We start from the raw sequence: 16,469 nt of genomic DNA, 5'->3' as shown, positions 1-16,469 counted from the left end.
TTGTTTTCATCTCCGGGCAATGACTTGGCCGAGATGCGGGGTGGAGTTAGTCTCTATGACAACGTGTCAGTCTGTCACGTGACATGAAAGGGTCAATTGCAGAGCGTCAGAAGGTCACGTGACAGTGAAGATGACGCTTTACTCAGTATGTACCCGCCCACCTCACGGCGTACGCTGGTGTTAATATGAAGCGCACTCTCCCTGTGTTTTCTAACGGAAACAAAGAAACCCACAGTGATGCAGTAATCAGATTACCGCTGTAACTGTAATCCCAATACTCAATCTAATCTAATTTAAAGACATTTCTACCATCACTGTGTTTGAATAAAATGTTTATCATTATCTGACAAATAAAGACAAACTGTTACTGTGACGTCCAGCTGCAAACATTCATTACACACGTAAATGTAAAAGTCAAATTAATTATAATACACATATTTAATATAATTACGACACTGTTATTTATACTAAAATACACTGTAATATAAGCAGTTACATTATTATATTATCTATGTTATCATGCAATTATCTGATGTAGATTTCATTCTCCTGCTCATCCAACAGATGGCGGTGTAACATTATCAATGACATAAACCAAAGGAAATGTTAGTAACATTAAAGACTGGCATTTAAGGTTTAAAAATTCAACTGTTAAACATGGGATTTTACTGAAACTTTACTATAAATGAAACTTTACTATAACTTTACTTTAAGTGTACCTTTACTGAAAATTACTGTAACTTTACTATAACTGTAACTTTACTGAAACTTTATTTTCTCTTTACTATAACTAAAATGTTACTATAACTCTAACATTACTGTAACTTTACTATAACTGTAACTTTATTTCAACTTTACTATAACTCTAACATTACTGTAACTTCACTGTAGCATTACTATAACCTCACTGTAACTTTACTGTAACTTTACTATAACTGTAACTTTATTTTAACTTTACTATAACTCTAACATTACTGTAACTTCACTGTAACATTACTATAACTCTAACATTACTATAACCTCACTGTAACTTTACTGTAACTACTGAAACTTTACTGTTTCTTTCCTATAACTGTGTGTTATAGTAAAATGTAACTTTACTATAACTGTACTATAACCGCAACATTACTTTAACTTTACTGAAGCTTTACTATAACTGTACCTTTACTATAACTGAAACTTTAGTATAACATTACCGAAACTTTAATGTAACATTTCTATAAGTGTAACTTTACAATAACTTTACTGTAACATTTCTATAAGTGTAACTTTACTATAACTGTAACTTTTCTATAACTTTACTATAATTTTAACTTTACTATAAATTTACTGTAACTTTACTATAAATATACTGTAACTTTTCTATAACTGTAACTTTTCTATAACTTTACTATAATTTTAACTTTACTATAAATTTACAGTAACTTTACAAAAACTGAAACTTTCCTGTAACTCTGTATCAACAGTCAAAGAAAAGAGACGTTTCCCTTTAATTAACCTGACACTATCACCACACCTGCGCTGCACTTCCGGGTTTCTGCCGCAGCAACAACAACAACAACAGGAGACGAAGAAGAAGAAGAAGAGGGAGAAGGAGAAGGAGAAGAAGAAGAAAACGACGAAAAAGGAGGAGAAGGAGCAGCAGAGTTCGCTTACATCAGGTCGGTCAGAAAATAGTCAGTAGTTTTGAAGTGTCTTCAGCTTCAGTCAACACCTATTAGCTCACCTGTTAGCACAGCTATTAGCTCACCTGTTAGCACGCTAGCGTGTTCCTCGTGTTTACAACCTCACGTGACCTCAATGACAGTAAGTTTTTGAAATAATACTATGTATTTTTAATATGATTGCGGCAGTCAGTGACGTCATCTGTAAGTCACGTGATCAGTGTTAGATAATTATGATTAAAGATCAATATTAATCAAACTGTCCTCAGGAAACAGGACAATGAAGAGACACTCAAGAGAGGACTACAGCGCCCTCCATAGACATGGACAGGCAGAGGGACAGACAGGAGGACAGACGGGTAAAGAAGACAGTTGGACAGAAAGTGAGCTGTTGTCAGAGGGGGCGGGGCCTGTTGGAGAGTGGGCAGGGCTGAGGACACACCTGGATGAACCTGAAGAGAATCAGCTTCCAGCGAAAGCAGCTCAGGTCTTCACAGGACAGAGTGAAGCATTCTGGGACATGGAGGCAGAAAAAAGACCCTTCCTTGGACAACATGGCCACCAGGAGTGGACTGAGGACACGCCCCCTGCTACATGTAATCACCATCTCTCTCTCTCTCTCTCTCTCTCCCTCTCAGCGGGGTATACTTTAATGTGTGTGTGTTTGTTTGTGTCAGGTGGACAGGGGTGTTACAGGAGAGACATACTGAAGGTGGGCGTGTCCCTGGTGACATCAGCACTCTTCTTCCCCTTCCTGGTGTGGGGGGGTTTTGTGTTCCTACCTTTTGATGCCCCTCTGCTGAACGACGCACCCTTGAGGCTCGTTTACACACTGCGCTGCTCTGTGTTTGCTGCCACGCCCATCGTCCTCGGTGAGTAAGACACCTGTCGGTCTCTCTGTGCTCCTTAGTCTGTCTCTCTGTACTGTCTGTCTCCCCCCAATATTGCTTGTTCCCCCCCACTTGAGGCACAGATCAATAAAAAAAAACTTTAATTATTACTTTACTTTTATTACCTTAATATTATTACTTTAATAATATTTCCGCTAGTTTGAGTGTTAAAGATAAACTGATGGACAAAATTGTTGATCAAAAATAGTGCTGGGCACGTCTCCGGTGTCCCCGGCGTATCTGACGCCTTTTGGTCCCATCTGTGGTGATGTGGGCATTTATTAATTGTAAATTATTGTCATTACATTTATGTCTGTCTGTCTCTCTATACCTGTCTGTCTCTCAGGTTGGTTAGTCCTTGGTGTCACTCGTCTCCGCTCGGGTTCGTTGAGGCCTTTGTCTGAAGATGTGAAGGGGGCGGAGCTTCATGAGGTCACTGTCCACCACCGCTTTGTGTGTGACTCCACCTCCTTATTCCTAATCTATTTTCTGCACCTGGTTGTCATGGCGATGTACATGAGCCAAGAACATCTAAAGCTTGTGCCATTGCTGACAGTCGTCTTCGCCCTTGGACGGTAAGAGATTATGTATATTACAGGTGTGTTTATTAATCTATAGATTAAACTGGATGAATCTATAGCTTACAGGTGTGTTTATGTCTCCAGACTGGATTAATCTATAGATTACAGGTGTGTTTATGTCTCCAGGCTGGATTAATCTAGATTACAGGTGTGTTTGTCTCCAGGCTGGATTAATCTATAGATTACAGGTGTGTTTATGGCTCCAGGCTGGATTAGACTGCAGATTAAAGGTGCGTTTGTTTTGTGTCTCCAGGCTGGTTTACTGGGTGGCTGCAGCCTTCGGCAGCAGCATACGTGGCTTTGGTTTCGGACTCTCGTTCCTGCCGAGTCTCGTCATGATGGTCGTCAATTTGTACTTCATCTTCACCGTGGACGCGTCCAGCTCCATCTTCCACGTGTCTCATCCTGAGGAGACATTGTCTTCACCAAACAACAGACAACAGAGATTCTGGGGATGACGTTTGTTTGTATGGCCCTGCCCCTTTGTGGTGTTTGTTTTTATGATCATTTCACATTAAAAGAATGAAAAATTAATTTAATATCATTGAATATTGATTATTAATCTGTGATTAATCAGAGATTTTGACCTGATTTTCTTAAATAAATTAAATTAGAAACTTTAAACTTCTGCTGTAGTCTGTACTGGTCTGGTCTGCTGTAGTATATGATAAATGGTTTGTAATTATATAGCACTTTTCTCGTCTTGATGACCGCTCAAAGCTGCTGTACACAACAGTTTTGCCTTTCACACTTACATACAGGGCATCAATGTGCAGCATATTTTCTATCACTTATCTTTCATACCCACTCGCACGCTGCCGGCACAACCTTTGAAACACAGGTGACGACTCACTCTACCACTGAGCTACCGTTGTCCTGTGGTCTGCTCTAGTCTAATCCAGAACCGTAGACAAAATCTGGTTCAAGGTTTTATTATAAAATCACTATTTACAGTTTTTACACATCAGTGACCAAATTGGTTCATATCAGTCCTCCTCCTCCTCCTCCTCCTCTTCCTCATTGGCTACTGCTGGCTCAATGGGAGGAGCCTCATCCTGACGAGCTGCTGTACGAAATAAACGCATCAAATCACGAAACCTTCGAGAAACCTGGAGACGTAGAGGAGTTAGTAACACGTTCACAAGAACATCAACCAATCACAGAGCAGGAGCTCAGCTGCCAATCACCTCACTGGGAGTCTTGTTGCCGAGCAGATTAGAGATTGACTGGAATGTGTTCTGATTGGCTCCTTCCTGTTGACACGTGGTCAGAATGACACGATCTGCTTCTCTGAAAAAAACATTCCGTTATATTAATGATCAATCACTAAGTCTCACTCACAGTGTCTGTCTGTCTGTCTGTCTCTCAGTACCTGGTCCATAGAATGACTCTCTCTCCACTCGCGGTCAGAGAAATGTTCTTTGCACAGACTGAGATGTCAGGAGGAGGAGGATCTGAGGAGGAGGCGGGGCTGATTGGAGAGGGGGCAGGGCTAAGCGAGGGCACCTCCTCTTTCCTGCTCCTCTTCACTGCAGGACTGTTTCTCCTCTCCTCCTCTTCATCCTCCTCATCATCATCCAGCTCCTCCTCCTCTTTCTCATCAGGCAGCTGGAATGAGACTTCCCATGATGCACCACTGCCATCTGTGACAGAGAGAGCACATGAAACACACACTGCATTGAATTCCATTAATTTAAACAGACTTTAACAGTCTCATCATTACCACTTTTTTCAGGGGTTTAGTTCCTCTTTAACCTTAACCCTAACCAGTTAATGACTAACACTAACCTTAAACTAACCACAATTCAAATGTTAGTCCTAAACTTAATCAGTTCCTCAGAAATGAGGTTCTGCCTCATTAGGACACACACACACCTGTGTATTTCTGCTCCTTCCCTGGTTCACTGTGGGCAGAGCTTATCTGAGAGGCTCTGGACACACCTCCTTGTGTCTGGAAGGAAGATGAACGGGTGAGTCAGGTGACATGTCACGTCATCACATTTGAAGAAAATGAATAACAGACCTTGTTTCCTTGACAACGGGAGCATCCTTTCTTCCTGTGCCTCTTAGATAGACGACAGGGGCAGGGCCAGTCTTTGTCTGACCAATCACAGTCCTGGAAACACCAAAGACATCAAAGACTGAATCAAATCAACCACAGTCCTGGAAACACCAAAGACATCAAAGACTGAATTAAACCAATCACAGTCCAACATCAAAGACATCATAGACTGAGTCAAAACATCAAAGACTGAATCAAACCAATCACAGTCCAACATCATAGACTGAATCAAACCAATCACAGTCCTGGAACCATCAAAGACATAAAGACTGAATCAAAACATCAAAGACTGAACCCAGTCCTGGAACCATCAAAGACATTAAAGACTGAATCAGACTAATCACAGTCTTGGAAAAATCAAAGACAATCAGAACAAAAAAGTTTTCAGACCTTGTCGTTCCTGTGGGCGTCTATTTTCCTCCTCTGGCGCCGGCTCGTTACTGGTTGAATTTTTGGCCCCTCCTCTTCCTCTTCAAGCTCTGGGAGCGTTACTTCCTCATAACCATTGGCTCCGCCCCCTGACACCTGGCTGACATTATCTCCACCGTCTGACCCGCCCCCTGCCTCCTCTGGCCAATGAGCTTCTTCAAATTGACCGGGACGGGCCGGAGGGGGGCGGAGGTCGTCAAAAAATACCCAGAATTCCGTTTGAAGGTGGGTGTGGCCTTTCAGCAGAGTGGCCATCTGAGATTTTAACTGTTGAAGATCAATTATCAAAGTTCAGTAACAGTTAATCAAAACAAGAAAAGATTGATTGGTCTGCTGATCAGTCAGTCATCAGCTGGTTATTGATCAGTCTGCTGGTCAGTCAGTTATCAGCTGGTTATTGATGGGTACGTACCTCATGGACACTGCTGGGACTCAGTTCTGGACTGGTCTGAAGAGCTTTGATGATCTTCTGATAATGTGAAGGATTATCTCCAAAGCTTATCTCCAACTGTCGCAGGAAACGTCGACTGCGTTCAAATGCCTGCTGCTCCTCAAACTGCACACACAGTCAGCTGATCATCAATCAATAATCAATGATGCTATATTTACTCACTGTTACTCACCAGTCCACACTGCAGCGCCTGCTCAGGATGCAGGAACGCAGAAAAGTCCTGGAGAAGGTCTGTCCGCTCTCCCAGAATGCATCGCAGCTTCCTGAATAGCAGCACCACTTCCTGTCCGTCCCCAACCTGCTCAAAGTCCTTCAGCAGAGACACAAACTCCTCCACCTGCCCAGGTACGTCCTGCAACGCCTCACGCACCTGCACACATGCACAAGCACAACAGTTAGAACTGCACAGATGGAACAGCTGTTCCTCCTCCTCACAGGAAGTGACCTCTCACCCTGCTCAGGTAGCTCTGGGCGAACGCCACGTCTTTGCTCTCTCTCTGCGGGTCGTTGTCCAGGATACTGTCATCAAACAGCAGCAGCAGTTTGCCGGCATCTTTACTGCGACGCTCCTGATAACTCCGCCTCAGGCCACGCAGAGGTCGATTGCGACCTGCGGAGACGGAAAGTTCAGGAGGCAAAATCCACATCAGGACACATTTAGTCACACAGACATGACCTCTGACCTCGTCCTCGTCCAGGACACCTCCCTCGTCTGGGTGTCTCCTCTCCCGTCGGCGTCTCCTCTTCTCCTCCGACCTTACTGCTCCTCCCAGACTCCTCCTCTTTAGGCCCCTCCTCTTCTTCCTCCTCATCATCCTCCTCTTCCTGAGAGCCAGGAGACATCGGTGAATGTTCCTCCTCCGAGTCTCCGTCTGTACAGAGACGCCGCTCAGCTGCCAGCCACGTCAGCTGCTTCATGGTCTCCTAAAGACAAGGTCAAAGGTCAGCTCATTCATGGTCTCCTGAGGACAAGGTTAAAGGTCAGCTCATTCATGGTCTCTGAAGACAAGGTCAAAGGTCAGCTCATTCATGGTCTCTGAAGACAAGGTCAAAGGTCAGCTCGTTCATGGTCTCTGAAGAGAAGGTCAAAGGCCAGCTGCTTCTCACTTACCTCAGGACAGTCCAGCTGATCAATCAAAGTGATCATTAAAGACAGATGATCAATAACATGTGTTTTTCCATTTTACACAGAATCATTGACATAGTTTTGAAGTCATTGTGTCATTTCCTGTCACCAACATGGCGGCTCACCTGTAACTCTGGAACAGACAGCACTGACTCCTCTGATGCTGATGACATCACTTCCTCCTCTTCTTCATCTTGAGTGAGGTCATCAAAGTCTTCTTCCTCTTCCTCCTCCTCATCTTCTTCATCCTGGTCTTCATCCTTGTCCTTCTCTCCCTCCTCCTCTTCCTCCTCCCCCCTCTCTCCTCCAGCATCCTCCCCTTCTCCCTCCTCCTCACGGCCCCCCTCCCCCTCCCCTCTCTGCCAGCCATTGTCCCCGCCTCCCGTTTCCTCCTCCCCACCTCCTCCTGGACTTTCTTGCTCTTCCTCACCAATGTTGTCTCCTCCATTCAAACTGACCACACCCACAAGTGTCTTACCCTCCCCATGCTCCTCCCCCTCCTCACTGGGGGGGAGGAGCTCCTCTTGAGCAGGTCTTGAGTAGGCTGTGGGCGGAGCTAGGGGCATCAAAACCTTAAGCAGGAAGTAGCTTGGCTTTATGGTGGCAGCAGAGCAAGGCATGATGGGAGCTGAAGTGTCAGGGAGGGGGAGTAGGGAGGGGGCAGTCTGTGTAATGTCAGCACAAATGTGGTAGGAGGAGACTGGATGAACAACAGACAATGGGGCGGAGCCACTGACTGGGGGCGGTGTCACTGGATGACCTACTGAGTCAGTGTCCACCTGTCTCTCCACCTGTTTGTCCACCTGTCTGTCTGCCGGGGCTTTGGCGAGTGGTAGCAGAGATGCATTGTGGGCCAGAGAAAAGAGGCGTGTGCAGCGTGGGGGAGGTGGGCGTGCCATCTTGTTGAGATAATAGGGGTGGAGCCTGAGTGTGCAACCTGGAGGGAGGGAGGCCGGGTAAGGGGCGGAGCCTTGTCGAGTTTTTTGGATGATCTGTTGACTGTTCTAGAGAGAACAGCAGAAAAGGAGGGTTAACTAGTTATCAGGCTAGTTAACCGCTGGCAGACAGGGTAGTTAACAGGCTAGTTAACAGCTGGCAGACAGGGTAGTTAACAGGCTAGTTAACAGCTGGCAGACATGTTCGTTAACCGCTGGGAGACAGGTTAGTTAACATGCTAGTTAACAGGTTATAACAGCAGTTCTGCTCTATCTCACCTTCAGCCAGTTGGGCATGTTAGAGATGTTTCTGTCCACTGGAGGACGCTGGTCTCCAGGATGAATTTTGCTGAAGACGAGTGGCAACGGTGGGACACGATTCACCAGGAACATCTGAAAGACAACCACAACATTTGACCCGTCTCACCTTCACCTGTCCAAACATCTCACCTTCACCTGTCTCACCTTCAAGTGTTCATACATAACATGTCTCACCTTCACCTGTCCAACATTATGTCTCACCTTCACCTGTCCAAACATCACGTCTCATCTTCACCTGTCTCACCTTCAAGTGTCCAAACATCACATGTCTCACCTTCAAGTGTCCAAACATCACCTGTCTCACCTTCAAATGTCCAAACATCACCTGTCTCACCTACACCTGTCCAAACATTACACGTCTTACCTTCAAGTGCCCAAACATCACCTGTCTAACCATCATCTGTCTCATCTTCAAATGTTTAAACATCACCTGTCCAAACATCACCTGTCTCACCTTCAGGCATTCAAACATCATACGTTGCAGCTTCACCTATCCAAACATCACCTGTCTCACCTTCAAGTGTTCAAACATCACCTGTCTCACCTTCAAGTGTTCAAACATCTCCTGTCTCACTTTCACCCATCTCACCCTCATCAGTGTTGTGATATCACCTTGATAATGTTGGTGGGCGGAGCTTTGCGGCCTCTCATCTCTTTGATGTGCTTCTTGACACTCCATCGATCCTTACACAGCAGGTAAGAGCTGATCAGCTGATCTGGTTGGACCACCCCCTCAAAGTGCTTCAGACCTAGGACGATCAGCCTGCACAGAGGCATCATGGGAAATATCACACTCTGTCTTCATGGAGACATTTTATTAAAAAAAGTGCTGCAGCTAGTCATTTTTGTTGAAGGGACATCATAGTTTTCCAACCAGCTAACTAGCCTGTTTACCAACCTGTTAACTAACGTGTTTAACAAAACATTTAACTACCCTATCCTGACATGTTAAAGTATTATGACAAACATTTTAACTAAGCTGTTTTTAACCAGCTAACTAACCTACTACTGACATGTTAACATGTTCCCTAACTTTCACTCTCTTTCAATATTTTATCTGATATCAGTGATTGGATGAGTGTGGCCACACCCTCTCTCTGTGATGGCCACTGTGCTGCTCAGTGATTGGATGAGTGTGGCCACACCCTCTCTTGTTTACCCGTCCTCTCCTGCTGTGTAAATACTCCTGTGGTGTTGGCTGTGGAGGGCGGGGTCCAGGCTGCACACAGGAAGTAGTTCAGGGTAGAGGAAGACTGATCGGGTGGCAAAGAGCCAAGCGATGTTGGCGGGCAGCAGAGGGAAGGCGTGGCCTAAACAGAAGCAAAAAACAGAAGTGAGTGCAGAAGGAGGAGCCACACACACACACACACACACACACACTAGTCTGTTGACGTGTGTCCTCACTGCTGGTGACTGGACTCATCGATGGGAGCCAGCGCTTGGGGTCAGTGGGAGGCCCTGCCCTCTGCTCCACCCTCTGCTCCACCTCCTGCAGGAGAGCCAGCGCCCCCTGGAGGTTACACGCTCTGAAACTGCTGTTCACATACACTTCCTCCTGGCGGACAGCAAAGTGCTGCAGCTCCTCCTACAAGACACCAGAGAAAAGACATGTCCTCAGAGAAAAGAAATGCCCCCAGATAAAGAGAAAAGACATGTCCTCAGAGAAAAGAAATGTGTGGTTGTGAATGTTTGGGTTGGTCTTGTTTCAAAAGTGCTGACTAAAGAAAAGAAGATGCTGACTCACCAGGTAATGTTTGGTGACGTGGGCCTCGTTGCTCAGGGTGATGATGTGATGACTCAGCAGGTGAACTTGAGTCAGCAGCTGCACATGCTAACATTCAGACACATGTCAATCACTGGTCACTGCTCATTGGTCACTGGTCATTAGTCACTGGTCACTGCTCATTGGTCATTAGTCACTGGTCATTAGTCACTGGTCATTGGTTACTGGTCATTAGACACTGGTCATTAGTCACTGGTCATTAGTCACTGGTCATTGGACACTGGTCATTAGACACTGGTCATTAGTCACTGGTCATTAGACACTGGTCACTGCTCATTGGTCATTGGTCACTGTTCATTAGTCACTGTTCATTAGTCACTGGTCATTAGTCACTGGTCATTAGACACTGGTCATTGGTCACTGTTCATTAGTCACTGTTCATTAGTCACTGGTCATTAGACCCTGGTTACTGCTTATTGGTCATTGGTCATTGATCACTGCTCATTGGACATTGGTCACTGCTCATTGGTCATTGGTCACTGCTCATTAGTCACTGGTCATTGGTCAGAAAATGGTGGGCGCTCGTTTTATGTACCTGCTGCAGCTGCTGCTGGAGCTGCAGTTTCTGGGCGTGGTCCAGGTGGAGGGCGGGACAAGCTAGGCTCGGCAGTAGTAGGATGGGCATTGTGGTGTTGACTTGTGGGTGGGGCTTGTTGTCATGGTGATGGTTGGTGGTGTCCTGAAGGGCCTTCCTGTGCTGCAGAGCCTCATACTGTTTTTTAAAAGTTCGCCGTCGCTCACTTAGCATCCCTGCTAACGGTGCCTGAAAGCTACACAGAGCAAAGACACGGTCACAGGCCCCGCCTTACTGACTGGGTGTGGCTTATGAGGTTCTCAGACGGCTAAAAAAAAGACATACTGACAGGATTGTCTTTGTTATGACATGTGACCTGAAAGACTTAAAATGTGTCTCAATCCAGGGTCTGGATCCTCTCGAGTCGGCAGAGGAGACGACTTTGTCCACTGTCCAGTCAGGAGGAGACGTCTCTATCCACTCAGGAGGAGACAGATGTCAAACACTCACAGGTTGTTCTTCTTGTCCTGATAGAACGTCAGTGAGCGATGAAACACTGCCCTCTACAGTTCAAAGTCTGACTTAATCTTAACCCCAAAAATCTGATTCATTTAAACTAAATTCATTATCTAAAATATGTTTAGTGATTTCTACAAAGTTTAGTGATTTTAGTTTAGTGACGTCAAACATGATTTAAAATGAATAATGAAAGTCAACTATAATTATTATGAAGTATTAGAACAAACACAGGTCAAAGGTCAAATAAACCTTTTCTCCTTAATCCACAAATTCTGTTTAATATGAATAACAAGGTGAAATTCTTATTCTTACATAGTTATTATTTGAAGTTTAAATTTGTCTGTTCTTGTGCTGTTTATAATAAAGTTTTACCAAAAAAAGAAGCTCTGCTGCTGGAGCACAAAGACTTCTGGGTAATGGTGTCCATGAAGGACACACTGATGTGTGATCATTAGGACACGCCCACGACACAAGATCCCATGACAAATCCACACTTGAAAGATCCAGAACCTGGGCTGAGACACAGCTGAGGTTTATTTAACTCTGTGACATAAAGGGGGCGGAGCCTGTGCCAGTGTCGCCCCCTGCTGGACTCTTCATCAGAACAGCTGAGGTCATTTCTCTTCCTCCTGACCCAAACAGTCACAGCACTTCTCTGCTGCACCGTCCCAACAGGAGGAGCCATAGCCATGACGTCATCCCCACAGCCGTGACGTCATCACCACAGCCGTGATGTCATCACCACAGCCGTGATGTCATCACTGTGTCTGAATTTGTATGTTAACGTTTGTATGAAAGTTTCTTACTGTAAAACCTGGGGGACGTTAAATTGAGGCCCAGCCTGTGATGAGGTCTCCTTCTCCTCTTGCTCCTCCTCTTGCTGCTGCTCCTCCTCCTCCCCCTGGAGCTGCAGAGTGACATCACAGAATCATCAGAGAGTAAAACATGATCAATAAACATGTTTATTTCCTGTTGCAGGCAGAGTCAACTGACCGTGTCAAAGAGCTCGTCCAGCAGCTTGTTGACCTCTCGCTCTGAAACAGAAGGACATCATCAGTGAGGAGGACACGTGTGTCCAACATCGGCGAGGAGGACACACGTGTGTCCAACATAGGCGAGGAGGACACACGTGTGTCCAACATCGGCGAGGAGGACACACGTGTGTTCTAGATGAGTAGGAGGACACATACTGGTGATCTGGACGGCGCGGTCTGTCCTGTAGTCTTCCATGTCAGGTTCGTCCATGTCGTCCAGGAAGTTGTATTCAGGGTCGTCCTCATCATCAGCTTCATCTGAGAGACAAAGAGTCACCAAAGTAAACAACTTCCTGTTCATCCACATTAAAACATCACATTTCAAAATAAATCCCCCAGTCAAAAAATAAGAGTTCTTGGAATGTCCACATTAAAACACAATCCCTCTCTTTTCAAAATAAAAAAGTTTAAAAAAATAAAAGAGAGAAAGAAGAAATGAGTCAGACTTATTTTGACAGTAACCTCTGACCTTCGTTATCAGGAGCCATGAGACCCTGCAGCCACTTGGACCAATGACGGTCCTCCTCCTGCTGGAGCGTGCTCACATCATACATGTCAGCAGTGATGTCAGGGGCAAGAAGCTCCGCCTCCAGCTGACCCAGAGGAACGTTTACCAGGCGAAATTTGGAGCGCGTACGGAACGCCAGACCCCCGTCGTCTTCATCATCATCATCGTCATCATCTTCATCAGCTTCTCTGTCCAGAGACTGAGAGACAGGTGAAGGTGTGGGTGGGGCTTGTTGTAACCTTGTTGCAAGTGTGGGTGGGGCTTGAAGTTACCTGATTGAAGGTGTAGGCGGGGCCACAGTCCAACTCCTCCTCCACAGCGTTGAGCCTCTCTAAGAAGGAAGTTTCACTGGGAGCACAGCTGGAGGTCAGGTGACCTGGAGATCTCTAAACAAAGAGTCAGAGGTCAGTGGGCACAGTGGCTGTGAGGGGTCAAAGGTCATAGTCTGATCTACCTCCTCAGCAGTGTCCCCCCCCTCCTCCTCTTCATCATCATCATCATCATCAGGACAATACTCTTCATCAGACGAATCCTCATCATCCTCAAGGTCAATGTCCACAAACTGAGGAGGCTGAAGACAGACAGGCAGAGACAGACAGGCAGTCAGAGACAGACGGACATTCATACATGTCATCAGAGGGACAGACAGACAGACATTGTTTACCTTGTCTCTCTCTGTGTTCAGTGTCGTCAAGGTCCAGTTCAGTGGCTGCAACAGACAGGCAGTCAGATGAGTGGAGGACAGACAGACAGTCAGATGAGTGGAGAACAGACAGGCAGACAGACAAATAGATCATCTTCATCATATTGCTGCTGACCTGATCACCTCTGCTCTCCTGAAAGGTTTTCAGCAGTAGATTCAGGACAAATGGTTACACACACACGCACACTTAAACACACACATGCGCACACGCACACACACATAGGCACACACACACACACACACTGCGTTCGCCTTCAGTAACAGCACATAGTCAGTTCTGTTCTGCCTTTTAAACTAAAATAAAGTTTTATTGAATTAAATTGAATTGAATGAGGGCACATGCGGACACATGAGGACACACAGCATTACCATGACAACACATGAAGTAGCAGAGAGGATTTTGGGAGTTCACCTGTTTCTCCTGGACCACCTGTTTCAGTCTGGACCGAGTCATCTTAGGTTCCTGGAAAAGACAGACAGACAGTGAGACAGGTGCTGAGAGAGAGACACAGATAGGTGTTGTCTATAAAAACTTGTAAATAAAAACAGATTTAACAACAGTTCAGTTGTAGACATATACATACACATATATATATATATATATATATATATATATATATATATATATATATATACTGTAAAATTAGTGCTGTCAGTTAAGCGCGTTATTAACGGCGTTAAAAAGCAAACCCATTTTAACGGTGTTGATTTTTGTATCGCGAGATTAACGTTCTTTTTAGCTGAGCAAACTTTGTAGTTTTTTCACATGCTGTTGCAACAATGAGTAGTAGAAGTTAGAAAAACTACAACACCACACGGGATCTAGCTAGACTGGAAACAAAACAACAGAAACGCGATCCGGCCAGAGAGTAGTAGGCTAACGTTACGTTTGAGTGGACAGCGAGCGTTGTGCGCTTCTCCGTCTCCAAGCGGGCTCTACGTAATCAACGCAGCCTGGATCGTATCTCGACGCACTCCCCACATCCAAGTCATGATGTCTGCAGTGTTACCAACCAAGCTGGCAGACCCCCAAACCGTAGTAAGGAGACCACCGAAGAGCTCGGATTAGCTCGTTACAACACATTAAACCACGGAAGCTCTTTATTCACACACTGCAGGCTGATACACAGCCTCTCTTATTATTGTGCGACTCTCACAATAAGAGGAATAACACCAAATATGCAGCGTGACAGAGATATTGTCTCAATAAAAAAACATTTGCACAAAGAAAGCTGATGCACTTTTCTATGTTGATAAGAGCATTAAAATGAGTAAAAATCATGGGACAAAAAGAAATCAAGGGACATTTAGAATAGAATAGATGCGATTAATCGTGGGTTAACTATGACATTAATGTGATTAATCGCAATGAAATATTTTAATCATATGACAGCACTAATATATATACATATACATATGTACATAGTACATTTGACAGGAGGTGAATGAGCACATGAATCAACAGAGACTCACAAACAGAGGTAGATCTTGAGTTTCTCTGATCGTAGTTTTCATCATCTGGACGACGTGTTCATGAGTGATGACCTCCTGACCTCACACACAGACACACATGTTATTCAGAGAGTGATGTGTTTGTTTGTTTGTTTGTTTGCATTTAAACATTTGTACCCAAATGTTTAAATGCACTTTTGTAAGTCGCTTTGGATAAAAGCGTCTGCTAAATGACATGTAATGTAATGTAATGTAATGTAATGTAATGTAATGTAATGTTTGTTTGTTTGTTTGTGTGTGTGTGTGTGTGTCTCACGTGCAGGATGGCACGAACGTTGCCTCTGGTCAGGTTGAGTTGTCTGGACTTCCTGTCCAGATCGATGTCCAGTCGTCCCAGTTCATCATCACTGGACTCGCTCGTCTCCTGGGAAACAGACTCCTCCCCTGTCACTTCGCCCACCTGTGACATCTTCACTGAGGGACTTCCCGACGCTGACTTCCTGTCCATCCTCAGTAACTTTCTCTGGACAGGACAGATGTCATGTCCTCGTGGACGCCTCAGCTCCGCCCACTGAAACACCACAACATCAGTGTCTTCATCCATTCACACTCACACATTCATGCAGAGCATCTGTGTACAGTGTCTTCATCCGTTCATACACTGCCGTCTAAACGTGGGGCTAAGTGAATCACACACTCCATACACACACTTCATACACACACCCTTCATATCCACACACACACAATTCATATGTATATACATATACATATACACACACACACTTCATATACACACCCTTCATATCCACACACACACACACTTCATATATATACATATACACACACACTTCATATACACACACTTCATATCCACACACACACATTTCATATATATACATACACACACACACTTCATATACACACAGACACACACACACTTCATATACACACACACTTCATATCCACACCCTTCATATATACACACACTTCATATACATATACACATACACACACACACACACACACACACACTTCATATACATATACACATAGACACACACACACACACACACACTTCATATACACACACTCTTGTGTGGACACTGCAGCTCGGTTAGCACGCGGCTAGCAGCAGCTAGCGTCAGCTAAGCTAACACGCACTGGTGTGTGTGGCGTAAAATTGTGCGGTAAGATGAAAGAGACAAAATAAAAGTAACGTTAACATTTACCTTTAAAGAGAAATGAGCCGCCATCAGCACGACGTTACTGTTAGCTCTGCTGTTAGCTCCGCTTCCGCTAACAACAACACGACTTCCGCCGGGGTCCTTCACAATAAAATCACGTTACGTAGACGTGTGTGTGTGTGCGCGCGTCTGTGTGTGTGCTCATCAGTTACCATAGAAACTGTGTTTCCATGGTAGTACAGTCTAGTATAAAGTACCTTAAAGTAATACTTGAGTAAAAGTATGTGAGCAGACACCTAAAGTCTTAAAGTTT

The 16,469-nt window shown here is 44.9% G+C and overlaps 2 protein-coding genes across 2 annotated transcripts; one reads left to right on the top strand and one right to left on the bottom strand.

Moving 5' to 3' along the window:
* The first annotated feature begins 33 nt into the window (after positions 1-33).
* On the top strand, positions 34-3,759 carry LOC122774650 (transmembrane protein 79-like). The gene is made up of 6 exons (XM_044034110.1): positions 34-40; positions 1,467-1,661; positions 1,934-2,260; positions 2,342-2,536; positions 2,901-3,129; positions 3,389-3,759. The coding sequence occupies exons 1-6, from the start codon at positions 34-36 to the stop codon at positions 3,591-3,593; spliced, it is 1,158 nt and encodes a 385-aa protein (XP_043890045.1). The 3' UTR covers positions 3,594-3,759.
* Positions 3,760-4,051: 292 nt separating this feature from the next.
* gon4lb (gon-4 like b) lies at positions 4,052-16,262 on the bottom strand. Its single transcript, XM_044034488.1, has 28 exons — positions 16,202-16,262; positions 15,289-15,543; positions 14,994-15,068; positions 13,933-13,983; positions 13,482-13,526; positions 13,272-13,388; positions 13,090-13,203; positions 12,779-13,016; positions 12,466-12,567; positions 12,269-12,309; positions 12,082-12,182; positions 10,778-11,012; positions 10,204-10,290; positions 9,864-10,044; positions 9,619-9,769; positions 9,072-9,222; positions 8,418-8,531; positions 7,329-8,207; positions 6,761-7,001; positions 6,530-6,687; positions 6,250-6,447; positions 6,039-6,182; positions 5,588-5,893; positions 5,159-5,251; positions 5,011-5,086; positions 4,508-4,778; positions 4,323-4,425; positions 4,052-4,244 (listed from the first exon to the last, which is right to left on the bottom strand). The coding sequence occupies exons 1-28, from the start codon at positions 16,223-16,225 to the stop codon at positions 4,122-4,124; spliced, it is 4,674 nt and encodes a 1,557-aa protein (XP_043890423.1). The 5' UTR covers positions 16,226-16,262; the 3' UTR covers positions 4,052-4,121.
* Between the last annotated feature and the right edge of the window lie 207 nt (positions 16,263-16,469).

The sequence above is a fragment of the Solea senegalensis genome, linkage group LG9 (genome assembly GCF_019176455.1).
Source record: "Solea senegalensis isolate Sse05_10M linkage group LG9, IFAPA_SoseM_1, whole genome shotgun sequence".
NCBI classification, from domain to species: domain Eukaryota; kingdom Metazoa; phylum Chordata; class Actinopteri; order Pleuronectiformes; family Soleidae; genus Solea; species Solea senegalensis.
The sequence above is the reverse complement of the archived record's forward strand: the minus strand, read 5'-3'. Positions and strand labels throughout refer to the sequence as shown.